General features: G+C 54.4%; 7 protein-coding genes across 7 annotated transcripts; 4 read left to right on the forward strand and 3 right to left on the reverse strand.

The window, feature by feature from the left end:
* Positions 1-42: 42 nt before the first annotated feature.
* Z517_05136 (uncharacterized protein) lies at positions 43-868 on the reverse strand (the record flags this gene model as incomplete). The annotated part of the gene is made up of 2 exons (XM_013430463.1): positions 43-233; positions 298-868. 2 exons carry the CDS (start codon positions 866-868, stop codon positions 43-45), a joined length of 762 nt encoding a protein of 253 aa, XP_013285917.1.
* Positions 869-1,763: 895 nt separating this feature from the next.
* Z517_05137 (uncharacterized protein) lies at positions 1,764-3,961 on the forward strand (the record flags this gene model as incomplete). Its single annotated transcript, XM_013430464.1, has 9 exons — positions 1,764-1,953; positions 2,024-2,053; positions 2,109-2,376; positions 2,441-2,505; positions 2,569-2,647; positions 2,704-2,853; positions 2,905-3,168; positions 3,223-3,356; positions 3,423-3,961. 9 exons carry the CDS (start codon positions 1,764-1,766, stop codon positions 3,959-3,961), a joined length of 1,719 nt encoding a protein of 572 aa, XP_013285918.1.
* Positions 3,962-5,092: 1,131 nt separating this feature from the next.
* On the forward strand, positions 5,093-6,898 carry Z517_05138 (uncharacterized protein; the record flags this gene model as incomplete). The annotated part of the gene is made up of 1 exon (XM_013430465.1): positions 5,093-6,898. One exon carries the CDS (start codon positions 5,093-5,095, stop codon positions 6,896-6,898), a length of 1,806 nt encoding a protein of 601 aa, XP_013285919.1.
* A 944-nt stretch (positions 6,899-7,842) lies between these two features.
* Positions 7,843-8,034, forward strand: Z517_05139 (uncharacterized protein; the record flags this gene model as incomplete). Its single annotated transcript, XM_013430466.1, has 1 exon — positions 7,843-8,034. The coding sequence occupies one exon, from the start codon at positions 7,843-7,845 to the stop codon at positions 8,032-8,034; it is 192 nt and encodes a 63-aa protein (XP_013285920.1).
* Positions 8,035-9,507: 1,473 nt separating this feature from the next.
* On the reverse strand, positions 9,508-14,037 carry Z517_05140 (uncharacterized protein; the record flags this gene model as incomplete). Its single annotated transcript, XM_013430467.1, has 1 exon — positions 9,508-14,037. The coding sequence occupies one exon, from the start codon at positions 14,035-14,037 to the stop codon at positions 9,508-9,510; it is 4,530 nt and encodes a 1,509-aa protein (XP_013285921.1).
* Positions 14,038-14,617: 580 nt separating this feature from the next.
* On the forward strand, positions 14,618-15,121 carry Z517_05141 (ribosomal protein L24; the record flags this gene model as incomplete). Its single annotated transcript, XM_013430468.1, has 2 exons — positions 14,618-14,764; positions 14,852-15,121. The coding sequence occupies 2 exons, from the start codon at positions 14,618-14,620 to the stop codon at positions 15,119-15,121; spliced, it is 417 nt and encodes a 138-aa protein (XP_013285922.1).
* A 1,603-nt stretch (positions 15,122-16,724) lies between these two features.
* Z517_05142 (uncharacterized protein) lies at positions 16,725-18,021 on the reverse strand (the record flags this gene model as incomplete). The annotated part of the gene is made up of 3 exons (XM_013430469.1): positions 16,725-17,410; positions 17,506-17,732; positions 17,840-18,021. The coding sequence occupies 3 exons, from the start codon at positions 18,019-18,021 to the stop codon at positions 16,725-16,727; spliced, it is 1,095 nt and encodes a 364-aa protein (XP_013285923.1).
* Positions 18,022-18,757: the final 736 nt, after the last annotated feature.

The raw sequence follows: 18,757 nt of genomic DNA on the forward strand, positions 1-18,757 counted from the left end.
TGGACCTGGTCATTCTCGAAAACCCCGTCCGTCTCTCTGTCTTTATGCGTGTCCTCCAGTCACCGCCAGTACTTCCCCGGCGACATAGCTTGACTCATCTGAGAGGAGGAATGCCACTGATGAAGCAATCTCGGACGGTTTGGCGACTCTCCCAAGAGGATTGCTGGGTAGCGTCTCGAGGAAGCCTTTCTCCTCCTCTGCCCGCTTCACAAAGGCAGCGGTCGCCGTAGCACCTAAAATGGGATCCTCGTTAGATAGAATTTCCCCCCCACAAGAATCAAAGGAGGTCAAACATACCCGGGGCGACAGAGTTCGTTCGAATGCCAAACTTTCCAAAGTCTTCCTGCCACGCGCGCGATAACCCGATGACCGCGTGTTTCGTAGCACAGTAGACGGCGAGCCCGCTGACACCTCTCAGTCCCGCTCCGCTGGCAATGTTGACGATGTTGCCTCGCGAGCCAAATTCACCTTGCGGCTCTTGCTCTTGCATGGCCCGGAGAGCAGCGGTGCCGTAATTCCACACGCCGCCGATATTGACGTGGATCATTCGGTCGTATGCCTCGTCAGAGGCGATAGGACCTTCAGCCAGCCCGATGCCGGCGTTATTGACAAGACCGTCTATCCTGCCCGCTGTTGAGACGACCTTGGCCATGTACGTCCGACATGTTTCTCGGTCACCAACGTCGATGCCGCCTTGGAAGTGCACTTGTCCCTTCTCAATCCATGGCTTCAGCTCATCCAGGGGAGATGGGGATAGATCCACCGTCCAGACCACGGCGCCTCGCTGTGCAAGAGTCAGCGTGATGGCGAGGCCAATCCCTGAGGCTGACCCTGTGACGACGATGTTTTTCCCTGTGAAGCTGGCCATTTCTCGGCGATGTCGCTTATCAAGTTTTCTGTTCTGTCCGTCCGTCCGCGCTAACTGCGTTCTAACCCCGGAAACCTAGGGACAGACTGAGCGACCGAACACAGCCGGTCAATGATATATTTGTAACCCCATGCTGGAATGCATGAGCAGGATCGGAATGACACTGACTCGAGTCACATACGAAAGAGGAAGAGCGCTTTGGACCAATACCTCGGAACGGCAGACCTGGGACATTTGCGGAGCCACATGGTTTGTGGGGAAGGGGGACCAGTGAGCCTTTTCACTGTCAGCGGTGGAGAAGGAGCCTGGGGGGTTTGTCAGCCATTTCACTGTCGATCGCCTCGCGCTGAATATGGTGCCTCGTGTCAGTCACTTCTGACTCGATCCACTCTGTTAGATTTCATTGGTTGGAGCAGGATAGGAACGGAACAATGATATTGCGTGTCATGTATGATTGGTCAGTGGTAGACTTCAGAGAAATTGCCCCCCCCCCCCGGGGAGGTCAAATCTTTTGAGCTTACGCAACCCAAAATGGTCCAGGGCCCTTTACTCTGAGAACCACAATTTTCAATTGTTGATTTATGCACAATCGGTGTTTTCTGGGGTGGATCCCTGGCTTTGTTCTGTCCCCATCATGCTCCAGCCTCTCGGTCCAGAGCTCAGGCCTCCTAAAAACTATTATGGCCGGGGCTTGACCCCATGGGGGAAGCCAGGGACAACGTGCGTCGACAAGGTGAGGGCTTGGACCGAAATGTACTTATACACGTGGACCATCCCAGAATATGGGCATATCTCGATCTCTGAACACTCCCATTCCTCTCTCTCTCTCTCTCGAACAGGCTAGCACTATCAACACCAAGAAATCTGCTGAACGGTGAGCCATACTCCCACAATAATGGGCAGCCAGCAAGACGTCGAGTCAAGGATGGAGGAGAAAGACGACCCGTCTGTCACACGATGCGAACTCGTCGTCGAAGTGAAAGATGAAAGGGACCGGGTTGCCAAAGGCGACGACTCTGACGGACACGTCAACTGGACGTGGAAGCAGATCATTGCCACCATCTCGCTGTGTGGCGTATACGTGGGTAAGTTGACACGTTGCGACAGACACACCCAAAGATTCGAAACAGCTCGCTGACAGAGACGACTTTATAGGGTCACAAATTCCTCTCTACTTCGTCGGAGGTACAACTCTCGGACATTCTCTCCCCCTTTGTTCAGAGGCACTAACGAGCGGCAGGCTCTCTCAGCTACATCGCCGCCGACTTGGGTTCAGCCTCGACTGGCTGGCTCACCGTCGCCAACTCCCTGGCGCTCGCCGCCGTCTGTCCATTCTGTGGCTACCTCCAAGACATGTTCGGCAAACGGAATATCTCCATCCTGGGCTGCGTCATGATCCTGGTTGGCCTCATCGTCACCGCAACAGCAAAGACATTTGGTCAAGGAGTTGCCGGCATGGCCGTTGCGGGCGGCGGTGCTGCCATTGGAGAGCTTACGGCCCTTGCTGGGTGAGTGCGGTTTCGAAAAAGAGACTGGGAAGCAGGTCATTCTCTAACATTTGACCTCTTCTAGCACTGCGGAGCTGGTCCCCGTCAAGAAGCGTGGCATCTATCTTGCATGCGTCACTTTTTTCATCTGTGAGTGGGGATTTTCTGCTCGAGACAAAAATCCTTTTGGACACCGACTGACTATCCATCAAGGCCCTTTCTTCCCATACGTCTTGTACGCCCAGTTGCTCTCGGCCAACTCGACCTGGCGATGGGGTCTGTGGATTACCTTGTAAGAACAACGGGAACTTTGTCTGAAGACCCTTGTGTGTGCTGACCGGCTCAAAGCATCTATAATGCCGTCTTCTTCGTCGGAGTCCTCCTGTTCTACTTCCCAGATTCGCACATTCTTCGCAAGGGCACTCTGACCCGGATGGAAATCGCGAAGAGAGTCGACTATGTCGGTGCCTTCCTCTCCATCACCGGGGTGATCCTATTGTAAGTTGTTCGCAGGTGATGGCTCGGTGAGACCTAGCTAACTGTGTGAAGTCTCGTTGCGCTGCAGTCAGGCGGCTCAAGTCACCCGTGGAAGAGTGCATACGTCCTGTGCATGCTGTTCATTGGCGCGGCGCTCATCTTCGGCTTCGTCATGTGGGAGTGGAAAGGTGCCACGTATCCCATGGTCCCGAGGGATCTCTTTGCCGGCCAGCGAGTCGTGGCCATCGCGCTCGCAGTGGCCTTTGTGTCGGGCATGAATTTCTACTCGATGATCAACTTTGCTCCTCTGACGTACGGCACCGTCTATGACCCTGAGTATGTGGGACCCTCTGCAGTTTACCTCTCGAGACTGTACTGACTCTTCGCAAGTCCGATTCAAGTTGGCGTCAAGGGTCTCGGCTACTCGATTGCCATCACCGTCGGTGCGTCAGTGATGAACGCCCTGCTCACCATCCTGAAAGGGAACAATCGTGAGCTCCTTCTGACCTCCTGCGTCCTCATGAGTAAGTGGAACCCGTGTGATAACTGCACGTCCGCGACACGCGACACTAACACACTTTCTCTCTCAGCTGCTTTCACTGGCAGCATGGCTGCGGTGACTCCAAACAACGCCGGACTTGCCGTGGGTCTGGCCACAATCGCGGGGTTCGGAATCGGCGGCGTCATTGTCCCCTCTGCGACGATTGCCATGACCGCGTGCCCCGACTCGCTGATCGCCACGGCGACTGCGCTGACCCTCACCATCCGCTTCGTCGGCGGCTCCATCGGCTATTCCATCTACTACAACGTCTTCAGCGAGAAGCTGGCCAAGAAGCTCCCCGAGCGCGTCCTGGCCTTTGCCCTCGACGCCGGTCTCCCCGAGTCCTCGGCCGCGACGTTCGTCCAGACGTTTCTCACCGTCCCTGCAAACGCCACCGCCGTCGCGGGCGTCACGCCGGCGATTGTCCAGGCCGCGACCATTGGCAGCCGCTGGGCGTACTCGGACGCCTTGTCCTACGTGTGGTATGTCAGCATCCCGTTCGGAGTGCTGTCCATCATCGGGTGTCTCTTGATCGGCGACATCTCCAAGTTCATGACGAACCGGATCGCGGTGCAGATCAGGCACTAGAGTGGCCCAGTGCCCAGGCAGCCAGCCTATCCAAGGAGCCCCGGAGACGAGGTCGTCCGGTGTGTCTGAACCGACCCATGGAATGGGACGACTTTTACCCGATCAAGATCCAGATATCTCTCCCAGCGCAACACGGACGAGCTCGGATCTACTCTACTCTACTCTAATCCAGAGGGTGGAAAGGGGAGGGGGAGTCTGTGACTCAATGGAGGAACATCGGTAGATTCTACTAGGTCCTGGAGATAAACTAGACTATATACTGTCGAATATTTATTCGAGAGCTACTGGCGCCGTCCGGTAGCCTACCTAGGTATTGTCGAGGGGTCGCTGAGGCCGTAACGTGATCGCCATTCGTCATTACATTGCCTAGGGTGCTTGGTAACCCTGGTGCCCTTGTCTGTCAGTCACATTTGGCGATCACGTGTCCTTGGTCAATTGTTTGAGTTTCACCCTGCCTGCAGTGCATCTACATAGACAAGATATTCTGGCATACCTTCTGCCAGGAAATTGGAGGGCTAGGGGAAGCGGAAATCCGAGCTATCAAATGTGCCAGGGCCGTTAGGGCTGTGTTGTCGCGTGGCTTTAGTAATTAGCCGCCGAGCGAATAATAGGCCGAAGCCGGAGCCGATTCAAGACGACGGAATGTGGAGCTTACAACCAACATGCGCCGCCTGGACGAAACTGCTCGCCAATCCAGCCACGAGGTTCGCGGATTTGGCATCACAATCAAGCTCAAGGGACATGAGTAGGAGAGAGGGATAAACACTGTGAAATCAATAGGGTATCACTTCTCGCTTTTGGTGCCTAGGTAATGATGATGATGATGATGACATAGATGTTGAGGTTGGGGGTGGAGGTGTTCAAAGTTACCCAAACCTGGTCATCTAAGAGACGTCTGTCTTTCTTCTTTGGTGACACATACCGTGACACAAAGTCCCATTTCATCGCGTGTAATGAACTAATAAGGGACAAGGACTCGGGATTATTTCTCATTTCTCCGGAGGGGGGTGCAGCGGCGAGGAAGAGCTGGTGAAATGCAGAGCTGATTAATAAACATCGCTCGAGCTCATCAATACTTAGCCCTTCGATCTCGAACTGGGAGGACCGGCCCAAGCGATTGACCAAGTGAAGATGGACAAATTGCCAGAATCAGGCATCTTGGTCGAGGCCGAGGGCTTTGACGACTACGGAGGCTGGGTCCTCGACGCACAGTTCGATCTGGAGATGGGCTCGCCTTACCTGTTGGCGCACGGGAATGGTCGACCGGTCGCGGACGCGACGACGACGATTTCCGTCCCACACGCGGGCGAGTACAACGTCTGGGTGCGTGCCAAAGACTGGGTCCCCGGCCATCATCCAGGCAGGTTCACGCTCGCGGTCAACGGGAGCACCTTGGACACGGTCTTTGGGGCGAACGATCTGGACTGGTCCTGGCAGTTTGCGGGAAAGGTGCAACTTGCAGCGGGCGCGACGGGGCTGGCGCTCCACGACTTGACGGGATTCTGCGGACGTTGTGATGCCCTCTTCTTCAGTCGCGACGACATCCCGCCGCCGGGGGCTATTGACGACGCAACTCGCGCTTGGAGACGTAGGTTCCGTGGACTGCCACAGGATCCGGTCGATGGGGGCACCTTCGACGTCGTCGTTGTCGGGGGTGGTGTGCCTGGAGTGGCTGCCGCTCTGACAGTTGCCCGCTTAGGAGACCGTGTCGCGCTGGTCCACGATCGGCCCTATCTTGGGGGCAACGCCAGCGTGGAAATCGGACTTCGACCACGTGGAGTGACGGGCCCGCTGATCGACGAGATCTCAGAGCGCAAACCCGACGGCGACATCTGCGCCAGAGATCTGCTCGAGGCGGAAACGAATGCCACAATCTTCCTGGAACACGCGGTCTACAACGTGGTGAAACGCGAATCGACCATCGTCTCCGTGGACGCCCGCCACGGACGCAGTGGCCGCGAGGTGCGCTTGACGGCGCCGATCTTCATTGATTGCTCCGGCAAAGCCATCGTTGGACTGCTCTCCGGCGCAGAGACGCTCTTCGGGCAGGAGTCGCAGGCCGAGTATGGCGAGAAGCTCGCCCCGGTGGATGGCAACGCCATGCACCACGGCAACACGGTGTTTTTCCGCACACGCATGGCAGACGCACCTTCAACCTTCCCGCACGTCCCCTGGGCTACAGAGGTGGCCAAGGACTTCTCCAATCTCGGCGGCCAGCTGACGAGGCCTGGCATTGAAAACGGTCCTGGCCCTGCCATCGCGCCTCCCAACTCTGCGTCCCAGCCAAAAGTCCCCAGGCGAATGACGAAGCCGTTGACGCACTTTTGGGAGTACGGCCAGTGGCTCGACTCCTACACCCAGGGCGAGCATATCCGCGACTTCCTCCTGCGTGCCATTTACGGCACCTTTTCCAACGTCAAGACAAAGGACCCCAAGACCTACGCCAACCTCGAGTTCGACTGGGTCGCCTATGTACCCGCGCAGGGCGAGTTCCGGAGGTACAAGGGAGACCACGTCCTCACGGAGAACGACATTCGCGGCCACCGGCGATTCCATGATGCCGTGGTGCAGAACGAGGGGGCATTCTGTCTGCACTACCCCGGCGACGAAAAATACGACTTCCGGCTCCGCTGGTGGGAATGGGACGAGAGGGACGGGAAGCCCTACGACATTCCATTCCGGTGCCTCTATTCGGCCAACGTCTCGAATCTGATGATGGCAGGCAAACACATGAGCGCCACGCATGTTGCGTCGTCAAACACAAAGTTCATGGGCAACGGGGGGCAGCATGCCATTGCAACGGCCGCGGCTGCGCACCTGTGCAGGAAATACCACACGACTCCTCGGGGCGTCTACAACAATCACGTCCCAGAACTCCAGAAGCTGGCCGCGTCGATAACTGGTACTAATTGTTCTCGGGCCCAGAGCCGTCTGTGACGACTATCAATTCCTTTCTACACCTGCTTGATACGCACAGCAAGACACTTGAATATGTCCAAAGGGTTAGCTCCGTAACATGTGCAGTTTGAATCGGGCAACAAGCGAACTCCAGCCCTCGGACGATCTGAGCAGCCCTGAGATACCTCAAATAGTCTCTGTCATGTTAGTGTCTTTTAGGTGTGTAAGGCGTAGATTCTCCTTGGAAACTTGCACATCTCTTCTGCCGCAGGGGTCGTAGAAGCAATGGCCGACTCGAGAGAGATGAATATACCGATAGTACCTTTTTAGCACAAGTACAGGCGATGCGGCGTAGTTCCTTTTCATAGCAAGTGAGGGTTGGACAGGTACTACACTCGTCGATGCTCGTACAAGGCTGGCATCGCGCTCCCTCATAGGATTTGGCTTGGCAAGTTTGCGGCGACCTGAGAGACGAGGCTGACCAATCAGCAAGCGACCCTTGTCTTCAATGTTCAATGGCCACGCTGCCCTGCCCGCAATGCTTTTGCTCACTTACTGTCTCGGACAGAATTTCTCCGCTCCAACGTACAGTGAGACACAATTGAGCGACAAGGCGGAGATCATATTCACGTCCTTGAAAAGGATCCAGGACACACCTTTCGCAGTCATTCCGTGTGAGCTCGGTGCATTCCTACAAAGTCTGACCCAGAACACCTCTCACGATCGCATCGCCAACTGCAACTCATACGCCTGTTGTCCCCACGCCCTCCGAACGCAAGATAACACCTGAATAAAACGAGCGATACCCCTACGACAACCATTCCAAGTCTTGACCTTTACCTACTACACCTTCACCAGACCCCGTGTCCAGCTGAGCTGTGCGACAAACCACACCTCGAGAAACGAAAGAGATCACATAACCCAAGCCAAGAGAACAGAAAACCCTAATCGGAGACTAGGACAAGGGAGAAGAGAAAACAAAAATGATCACAGACGCCCAGCTGTACAGCCTGGCCATTTTCCTCGGCAGCGCGGCCATGCTGATGATTGTGCTGTACCACTTCCTCGAGGTCAACGCGGAGGGTGACGACAAGTTGAATGGGGAGCTGAGGGACGAGAAGGCCGGCGTCGGTGCTGTCAAACCGCCGGCTGCTGTGGGCGAGGAGGCTCGGTGAGACGGAAAGAGTGTGACGATTATAACTTTAAAAAAAAAGGGGGCGGGGAGATATGCTCGGAGGGATGGAACTAGGCACGGTGTATGGGTTTTCGTCCTCAAAAGGGCTGGCTTTGGGTTGGAACGGAATGAGAGGAATGAAAGGATTCGGAGGGCGGCGTTCGAGGATGGGTGTGTGGTCACTGTGAACTGGTAAAAGAGAGGTTATACACAAGAGACCCATGTAAAGGAGGTGCGGAAAAGAGATGGAGAACGAAAGGCTCACAAGGCCCTTGATCATGAGCATAGCCGACTGGCACCAATCTCACCCGATACCTCCTCGCCAACCATCTCCCCCAGCTGAAGCCACATCAAATATCGATCCACCACAAAAGCACGAGTGTACGAGCAGAGCAGAGCAGAACCGAAGCCAAAGCGCAAGCGAAACACCGTGGGACGAAATACAGAATCACAGCCAAAGACCTCAACCGATCTTGCGTAGATCCCCAAGCAAAGCACGGTGTCCACGAGCTTTGGTCTGGACCAGATCAAATTACCCGAATCATGTAAACCACACCACACACAATGGTATCATAATACGTTATCTGAGAGATCGTTAACGGCGCTGGGAGATCCACCCAGGATTGAAAATACATGAATAAAAGAAATGTCTATTTGGGGATTATCTACACTGCCTCGTAGTGAGTGAGTGAGTACGGATGGACCGAGTCCTACGTAGTTACCAGCTAGGTAGATATAATATACCTAGGTACCTAGGTAGCTAGCACGTACGAATTTGATCTGTAAAGTAAGCAGGTTATCTTCACGATGCGTTCACTTTGCCCTCTGCCTCCTCTTAGCTGTCTCTTCACAATAGGACTCCTCCCCCCCGGGGGTCCATGTCTGTCTATATGCTGGGGGCTCTTCTGGCTGGCTCTATCTCCTCGCCTACTGGAAATCTAGTTACCCGAGTCAAAAGATAAGATTTGGGATAGGATAAGGCTACTGCTCGGAAACGCTCAGACGGCACAAGAGGGTGTCGAGAAGAGAGACAAGAAAGCTTGAGCAATGTTTTGCAGTCCAGTTTACTCTGATGAAGCTCTATGGCACCTTTGCTCTCTGATGCTTTGCGGCATGTCAATGTACCAGCCGTCCATGTCTGTCATGATATACCTCGCTAACTCTCGTCAACCCCGATTCGATCCAGGTTAAAGAAGTTGAAATTTGATCGGCAAGCTCGTCTAGGTGGCTCACAGCTCACAGAAAGCCCATTCTCAGATCAGCGATAATTCAAAGATTGACGCGCCAACTTGTTCTTCCGAGAACCTCATTCGGTAGTGCCCATCTGTCGACGTAGATTTGTCAAAGAGGCTGCTTCAACACTGAAGTTGTTGTAGATAATCACCGAATTCCTAGACGGTCTCAGATTGCGAGGAGTTGACCAGGGCAATTAAACGCGTATGAATAGCTCTCTGATCTCTTGCGCGAGTTGTCCTCAATAATCCGCGTCAACCACCCTCTGAATTCCTGGGTTTTGTATCAGGGTGGACCTCCTCGCCTCATTCACCAGGATACACCCGCCGCGGTCGAGCCCTGGTCCAATCTTGGCCTTTCTTGCCGCCATGGCTTTCAACGTTTCCTCAGCGACAGCCCTCGGACTGCTCTTCTCGGTGCGGTGTGTCTTCATGAAACTTCTTTGTGCATGCTTCTCTGCATCACTGTGTTCGGCCCTCAGCAGCGTCATCGTGTCGGGTTCCAGGTGGTCTTGCACAGACTTGACTGAAACGTCAGGTGTGGTTATTCGTCCCTGTTCGTCTGACAGGAAGCGGGCTTTGTCACGGAGGAGGGTCTGAGGATCTGTGTGAGAAAGAGTTCTAGCGAGGGAAGTCGAAGAAGGTTGTGTGGGAGGATTAAAGAGAAATCTCGAGACATCAAAGGGTTTTGATGCTGTTCTGTTTTGCTTACCAATAGTCTTAGTTGTTGGGCCATCACCTAGCGTAGACGCGACTTTCTTCATGTGCTCCTCAATGTGCGCAAGCCAGTCTTTCCGAGTGTCAAATATCTCAGACGGATGCAGAGAGCCGTCTCCGTCATCTACGAGGTACTCGCACCGCTTCCACCAGCAGATATAGCCACCTTCTTCTCGAAGTTGATCGGGGGTCGGTCGATGGACTTTTGCGACATGTTTTCGAAGTGTCTCGAGGTTGTGAAGCTGTGACTTACAATGCCGCCAACGGCATTTGAAAACAGGAAGGCTTGGCGAAGCAGGTGAAGAAATGGAGACCTCGATTGGAGAGAAATCCTGCACCGCGGCCCTCTTCATCGCTCCGATACTGCTATGTAGGGTTTTAGCTCCAGGAGGGCGTCCTCGTCTCTTCACACTGGGAAATAGCGGCCCACTGCTCATTGTTTTTGATTCCCCCGAGGCAGCCACTTGACTAGATGTAGATCGAGTCGACCGCCTTCGCTCCGAAACAGGAGAGCTGTCCAAGGGGATAAGGCTTCGTTTTCGCTTCAGAGGAGTGATTGGCTTCGGAGTAGACTTTGGTCGCTCGTCCGCGTCTGCAGCCTCAGATCGTGGGGAAGTGTGAGAACCCTGTGATCTGACGCTGACTTGCGGGACTGCGACATGCGGCTGAGGCTGCTGAGGTCTTGACTGGACTTGTGCGACAGGAGGCACGACTTTGTCTTTGGCCTTGTCGGTCGCGGTCGTGGGCGCGGTAGTGGGCGCAGGTGCGGACGCGGGCGGGGTCATTTTGCGCTTTGCCGTATCTGGTAATACGTGTCTCGGTGCAGTACCCGCCGCAGACGGCGGAGGAACATGAGCCCTTGAACGTCGAATTCCTGCTTCCCCCAGACGGAATCGTGGAGGCTCAGTCGGGACATCGGCGTAAGGAACTTGAGGTACCGGGGGTCCTCCCGGATCGATCGCGTTCCAGTCAAAGGTGCTGAGATCAGAATCCATTTCCACGTATTTCCCAAGCAGACCTGCCATGTGCGCATTGAGTGGGCGCTCAGTCGGATGCCTTCCGGCAGCGATCAAAATATCCCTAGCTATCGTCCTCGCATCGTAATAGGTTTTCCGCAAAGCTTCCTTCTTATCGATAGGCTTGGCAAGTAGTCTGATCGACCGGTGTGAGTGCTGCGCAGGTGGCGGCACAACCGATGGTGGAGCGAGTTGAGGTGAGGGATGAGTAGGAGGCGGATTGTGACCAAGTTGGTGTTGAGGGAGGCTGGGATTGAACCGGAGAGGCTCTGGGTAGCCGGGGGCCCGGAAGGGGACTGCAAGCGAAGACGCATTTGTAGTTGATGGTTGATTCTGATACTGCTGAAATAGATCTTTCGGTTCCAGGGGAGGGCTCTCAATCCGGGCTTGTTTCCTGGACATCACGTAGTCTTCATTGTCGCTCAATGCTGTTAGGTCGACCACCTCGGAGAAATCACGTTTTCGCGCCATTGCTTCCTTCGAACCAGGTGCGGGCTCGGGACGAGCTTGATGGAGGGGTTTAGCGGGTCTTGCACGTTGCATTTGAGGGTATCGTGGTTGAGGGTGCGGGCCGGGGAAGGCAGGAGGCTTTGGTCTCGGAAAACCTTTGCTGAAGTTTGGAGAAGGAGCAAGGGTAGAAGCATTCACCAGCAGTGGCTCTGGATGCACAGTAGCTGGTAGACGTGGCGCGACAGAAATTTCGGGAGCTGGTACCGGTCCTGGAACCGGTATGGCAGGAGCTGCAACAACCGGAGTCTTCGAAGGGCCTCTCAGCTGTGGTATTTCGTTGAGGAGTTGTCGCGCAAACTGACCCCTATGAAACTTGAGGCCCTTGTTCTCGAGCATCAGACACAAATCGATATAGCTGGGGTTCTGCTCAAGCATGCCATGAATGTCTTCGGGGCTGATTTCGACCTTCTCATTCTCTGGGCTGGCCTTCAAGAACTTGACAGCAACGGCTGCAAGAACATTCCGTTTACTTTCTGGCCACATAGTCTCACCACTTGGCTTACGAGGAGGGAGACCTTGTGTCAGTGGTGCTGTCTTCTCGATTGCCGGGACTTTGGGGGTTGAAGTGGGGTTCGAAGTTTGTTGCGCAGTAGGAGCGAAGACTCCATTTGGGAGCGCGTTTGTCGCTGCCGGGCCTGTTTTCGGTTTTGTGGTGGTCTGTCCCGTAGCATCTGTCTCCGACGAATGCTTGCCATTGTATGTACTTCTGATCCGTCGTTCTGCAGGGAAACTACCCAAGTCAGGCAATCCTTCGGGATTGTTTTCAACGACGACCCTATATCCGTTGAGCCTGGGTCCCTGCGAGAAACCAGAAAGAGCGTCTGACTTTGATCTGGCAGTCTCCGTAGTGGGGATCGGTGTAGGTCGTTGGAAAGGTGCCTTTGGTAATGTAAGTGGAGCAGAAGCGACTGTATTCGTTAAGGGTTGCTGACGATCTTGGCCGTTTGGAGGAGCCGCATTAGTACTCGTCTGGAGAGAGGGCGAAGGCGACGGGATTGCTACCGACGGGACTGAGGATGTCTTTCGCATGTCGTCCCACAGCTTTTGGAAAAGGTTGGGATCTCTGTTCCGAAACTCTTGCATCTTTTCCATCATGGCCCGAAGTCCACTTGCCATGTCTGCCTCGTCGTCTCTAGGACTTGAGTGCTTGTCATGCTGAGGCTCATTCTCAGAGAGAGGCTCCTGCGAAGGGCGAGGAGCTTTTTGGGTCTGCTTAGTCTTTTTCTCCGCTGCACCAGTCGCAGGAGCAGCTGCAGCTGCAGTAAGAGCCACTTGCTCTTGATTCTTCGCTGCGGCCAAAGCTTCTTCAGCTTTCTTTTTTGCGATAGCCTCTGCTTCGGCTTTCATTTTTGCGGCAGCTTCTTGTTCTGCCTTTCGCTTTGCCTCGGCTTCTTCTCGAGCAGCGACTTGCTGGCGCCTCCTTTGGTGTTCTTTGTGGAAGGGGTTGAACACCTGGGTAGGGTCGATGTAACTCGGCATTGACTGCGGTTCAAGTGTCGCTGTGTTTTGAAGTCGGGCAGGCTCCTCAGCTGAGTGCGTAACGAGGTTTGAGATGCTACTCACTGACTGAGCTTGAGGTTGCGCGTGCCGTTGCGCTGCCTCCAGGCTGGGGCGCCGTCTATGCTGACCAGTGTTGGCAATCTGCCTGGCTTTTTCCTGAGTATTAGGTGCTGCTGAGTTAGTAGCCCTATAGTTCGTCTGAGGTGTGGTGGAGGGCGGATGTCCGTGTCCTTGCGCCGTGATGATTTGAGGTTGATAGAACGGTGAGGCCGATCTTTGTGAAGCCGACTGTTGTACCGAAGCAGACGCTTCCGTTACTGGCGAAGCTGACGCATGTCCCCTCATTGCGGCGGATGCCTGTTGAAAGCGGGCGCCGACATTCCCAGTCAGAGCCGTTGCTGAGGCTGACAGCGAATTCGGTTGATTGTGAGAGGAAGGGCCAGTCCAGAATCCATAATTGGAGGGTGGGTTGCTATCGTGCCGTGAGGTGTTGTGCGTAGTGATCGGGGACCGCACCCAGTTCACCGCAGTTGAACGTTGAACTGAAGTTGAGGCTGTAGTTGAGTGCTGCTGGTGATGCCCGTATTGCTGTAAAACTGCATCGCCTAATCCCGACGCGTACGCCGGGTTGTTCAAACCTGAATTGCTCTGTCCTGCGATATTTGAGGATGGGGAGATGAAATAACTGCGTCCACCATCGCCTCCACCGCCTGGTGTGGTATGAATCGCATAGTTGGCATGCTGGGTGCGATCATCACGAGAGGGGATTTGTGTCCTCCCAGTATCCCACCCATTGCCATTGTATGTTGTCCGTTGACCCGTGCCACCTGGGTGGTCCTGCTGCGGTTGACCTGTCCACCCGTAGGCAGAGGAGTCATAGTGTTGTTGTCGGACATCCTCCGAATAGGGCGCTTGCGTGGCATAGCGATTGTTCGCAGATGTATGTCTTCCAGGGTTATAGGACTTGTTCATGTTCTCTTCTTGCGATTCATAGGGGGCTCCGTAGACTGTGAGCAAAGGATAGGACATCACAGAGCCTCCACTGCTAGTCGTTCATAGCGACTTGCTGCCCACCACTTGTTCTAAAATGTTGCGTCTTGCCGAGATGCATCTCCCAACCGTGCTGGCACGTCCTCGCGAGAATCGCGGGACAAGAGGAGTCGAATTTATTTGTTAGGGGGGAGCGTGTTCCTAGGGTAAGCGCCCTCGATTCCGATGCGATTTAATTTTTAAAGTGCTTGCGATCCAGAGGGGTGAGGCAGAGCAACTATTCGTGTGCGGGAAGTGCGAGGCATGATATGTACGCTCTTCCCACTGACGCGCAGGTGGGCCACAGGGTGGACTCGAATACGAGACTCCCTCCGTAGTACCGCGGAAGCGCGGTCTGTAGAATCTGCGCAGCCACACCGTATGATCCGCCCGAATCAATTTCTTGGCACCCGACAAGTTTCGCACCACCGCAAAATCCCCAAAAATTCGCAACGGCATATTGAGACTTCAGATCTCGCCTGTTGTTCGACATTCCTTTTCCACGCCAACAATCGCCCAACCATGACGAAGACGAACCATGGTATGAACGCCCTCTCCCTCTGGTGGTATTTCTCCCAAGATGAAAACCGAAATTAATACTTGGCTCCCTGCAGGTCTTGCCTCGTCGAGGCGCAAGTCTCGGAAACTTCACTTCGGCGCCCCTTCCAGCGTGCGACGAACGATCATGAGCGCTCCCCTGAGCAAGGAACTAAGAGAAAAGCACAATGTACGAACTGCTCCCATGGTCCCGCACACAACGTGATCTGTGTGGCCTCTGGCCGACGTCCACCCATGATCCTAATGAAATACACAGGTCCGCAGCATCCCGATCCGCAAGGACGACGAAGTCACCATCGTGCGTGGCTCCAACAAGGGCCGTGAGGGCAAAGTCACCTCGGTCTACCGACTCAAATACCTCATCCACATCGAACGCGTGTCCCGAGAGAAGTCAAACGGCCAATCCGTCCCGATCGGCGTACATCCCAGCAAGGTTGTTGTGACGAAGCTCAAGCTCGACAAGGACCGGGAAAAAATCCTGGAAAGGATTGGCAAGGGCAGAGAGGCCGTGAAGTCCAAGGAGTAGAGGAGAAAAGAACTGGAGCGTTGCGTAGGGCATGCGGAACTTGCGAAACTTGGCCCTTGTCCCCAATGTACACGGGGTTTGAGGCTGGGGAAAAAACAATTCAATCGGACTCGAAACATTCCTCGACGGTTTCCATGAGGATCGTTATCAACGACAATGAGTTGATAGAGACAAAGGCGTCACACATTACCTGCAGACTGGACGTCTCATTCGTGGCTTGAATGGAAAAAGAAAAAATGACAAAAACGAGAACCATGTGTAAAGGAAAGAGTGTGCGGGCAGTCATACCCCTTGCGATCTATTCGTCTACATGCCTCCCTCGCACTTCTAGGGATGAAGTCAACCCGCCTCAACGAGCTTCACGAAACGCATGTTCTTCCGCTCCTTTCTTCCCTTTCCCTTTCCCTTCCCTCTCTCCCCTCTCCCACATCTGCGGCCCGGGTGGTTGCCCCGAAAGAAATCTTCTGCAACATTCTATTTGTCTGTTGTTTTTGCCAGTATTATCTCCTTGTCTACCGATCTTCCCGTGGTTACCCAAGGTATACGGCTGGCGCAAATTGAACCCCTTTTCCCCCATTGTTATTCACAAAAAGTGGATGTGGGGGAAACGCTCGCCGGCAGACTGTCTACAAGGACACGATTCCAATGAGTTGCAGGATTTGATGGCGAGGGACAAATTCATTGCTCTTTTGTTTGTTTTTGAGATCGTGCCCTGTTCTGTTCTACCCGACTTACCTCTTTCATCTCATGATGTAGAACTATCTCCCTTGATCCACCCGTGAGATTCGTGCTCGCCTTGTGGTGTCCCTTCCGTGCAGGAGCTATGTACAGTCTACATGTAGTGGCCGTGTTAAAACCAGACCGAGAAGAGAAAGATGCCGAAACTGTTCGTGCTTGAGCCGCAAGTAGGATACCCAGTCAAGAGCATACTACTTACAGATACCTAGTACCTAGGTGATTGGGAGAGCGTATCTCACCGTATCGGTGACCGGTGACTGGTGGCCACTCGACACTCGACACTTGACATTCGACGCTGGATCCTGGATGGATGGATGGTATGTAGGTCGAGGGCTGCGACTACGAGTATCTGGAGGCCGAGACTCTGCACCACCATATAGTACCACGCCTAAAAGGATACCACCTATTACCTCATACCTCTTGGCACCAGTCATACAAAATCTTCAAGGCATTGTGGGCCTCAACCACACAAATCACAACTATTACGTGCCACTGAGCAACGCTACTTGCCTACCTACCCATATATACTACGAAGCGTTCAGCGAGGTTACAAGTGTCGCACACGTGCATACATTCCATAAACATAGGACAATTATGAATATTTCAATACCTGAATTCTTTTGGCGCTGTGTAAATCCCTACCTACCAAGATACTGTAAGTTCTGTATACCCCCAGTCGCAAACACCATGCAAGAGTCTTTTCGTCGTTCAGTACAAATACCGAATACACCGACAGAGGCTAAACTGGCAAACTGACAATGACACCCGTTCGTCGTGGGACATCCTCCGGGTCTAGATGACTGAGAGGCATCTACGGACCTGCCTCCCCGTGTGCGCGTAGGTGTTTGCGCTTGTGTTGTATTCCTCAAAACTGCTTCTCAATGATACCATTCGCAGCATTCATCGTCCCACGCTCGGTCGTCGGTGCCGGCATATCCATCCCGGTAACCTTGGAAAGATACCTGTGGAGGCCCTCCTCGCCATCCTCGTGCTCAGCGTGGCCCTTCTGGATCTTCTGCAGACTGTCGCGCATGAGGAACTCGTAGTATCCCGTGGCGAAGATGGTGGCGGGGATGTTGACCAGGATGGAGATCCACGAGTAGCCGTTGTCGAAGCTAAAGGCCTCGCCGCCGAAGAAGATGGCCGCGACGATGCGCGTCCCCAGGTCCCTGGCCAGGTTGGTCGAGATGCTGTTCCCCGCGAAGCCCCAGACCATGGTCGCGTAGACCAGGCCGATGGTGAACGGCGCGGACGACGGGCTGACGAACGGGTTGGCCGGGTCGAGACACGCCCAGATCAGGATGCCGATGTAGCTGTCGACAAAGAATTCCTGGAAGAACAGGTACCCCTGGTTGTGCTGGTCCGGGTTGGGGAACGTGCAGAATATGCTGGCCACTCCGCCATTGTAGACCGCAGTTCCGTGCTCTTTGAGATCGATGGCTTTGGCTGCTTGGATCTGCGGCCAGTAGCACGCCATGAGGAACAGACCGGCTATGAACGCGCCAAAGATCTGGGAGAAGATGTAGTGGGGGACTTTCTTCCATGGGAAGCCTAATGGTTGGACAGTTGTTAGCTCCCTGAAAGTATACTCTCCTCCAAAATTCACCTTGAGGGTCGCAACCAAGGAGAAAGACAGCTCGACTTACCTTGCCAAATAGCGAAACAAATGGTGATAGCCGGGTTGAAGTGCCCACCGCTAGTGGGTGCACAGGTAATGATGGCAAACGCGATGCCCAAGGCGAATGCACAACCAATCTGGAAAAGAGTCCCAAAGACCGGGATTCCCACGGCCGCCCCGACGCCATTGGTGGTAGCAAGGGTGAATGAGGCCACGGAGGCGATACCAGGGAACACGTAGAAGAACACGCCGGTGCTAGTATTACTGTTATTAGCCCCAGCACATCGAACTCGGAATTGGGTAGATCGGCCAGTCAAAGATATCTGGGGGAAACGATCGAGCACTAGGTTGGGACTACTCACGCTTCCGCCATCATTTCTCGCAGAATCCGCGGTCGTTTGTGCTCAAAATTGAGCCTCCGCTGGGACACCGCCTTTGGCGCAACCACATGGCGAGTGATGTGGCGCTGGAGCACATCGGAGACACCGAGTTCGATGTCGTGCGTATGCTGTCGAACCAGCGGGTCCGGATGGTTGCTGGCCATGGCTGCTGTACGTCTTCGCTTGCGGGCCGACTGTGATTAATATTCAAGAACCTGGGGATGCTGCCTCTGACACAGTCTGGGGGGCAGGACGATCTGGGGAATTGAGGGGATGGAAGAGTAATCAGGAAAATTAAAATCTCTCAAAACCTGGGGGACGTGACAGTAGAAGTAGACCGCGACCTGCTTCCACGAGCACACTCGATGCCACGTTCTTCGTTTCCACCTCGTTGATTCATAACCAGTATGCTTTCCGGACCTACCGTTGGTGCGCAATCCGAGCATCAAGAACTGCTCGGGTGAAAACCGAATCCACTTGTGGATTAGAGAGCAGGAGGGTCATTCACTGACGAGGCGTGCGACCGCAACGAGGGGAGCCGGTAGTTGCGGTATCAGCAACGCGTGCCGACCAGAACAGGGCACTGGGCCGTCATGATGAAGCAATGCAAGCTCTTCGACCTGTCACGAGAGATTTCCCGCCAGACAAGGGGACATTGCTTGACCAGAGACAAGCTTCGCCTGCACGCCACCATTCCAGATCGGCGAGTCGCCTTCCCTGATGGGGTAGGACATGTTTGGGCAGGGGTAAATGCTGCGAGGCTAGGATGCGATGAGGAAGGTAGCGAGAGGTCGACTCAGGTGCCCGGAGCCCGGGTGGAAGTGAGTGTTGGGTATTGTTCGGCAATGGTGTTGAATGATTCGTGGTGCCTAACAGATCCAGCGCTGGTGGCGCACAAAA

Source organism: Fonsecaea pedrosoi, assembly GCF_000835455.1.
Source record: "Fonsecaea pedrosoi CBS 271.37 unplaced genomic scaffold supercont1.3, whole genome shotgun sequence".
Taxonomy (NCBI): domain Eukaryota; kingdom Fungi; phylum Ascomycota; class Eurotiomycetes; order Chaetothyriales; family Herpotrichiellaceae; genus Fonsecaea; species Fonsecaea pedrosoi.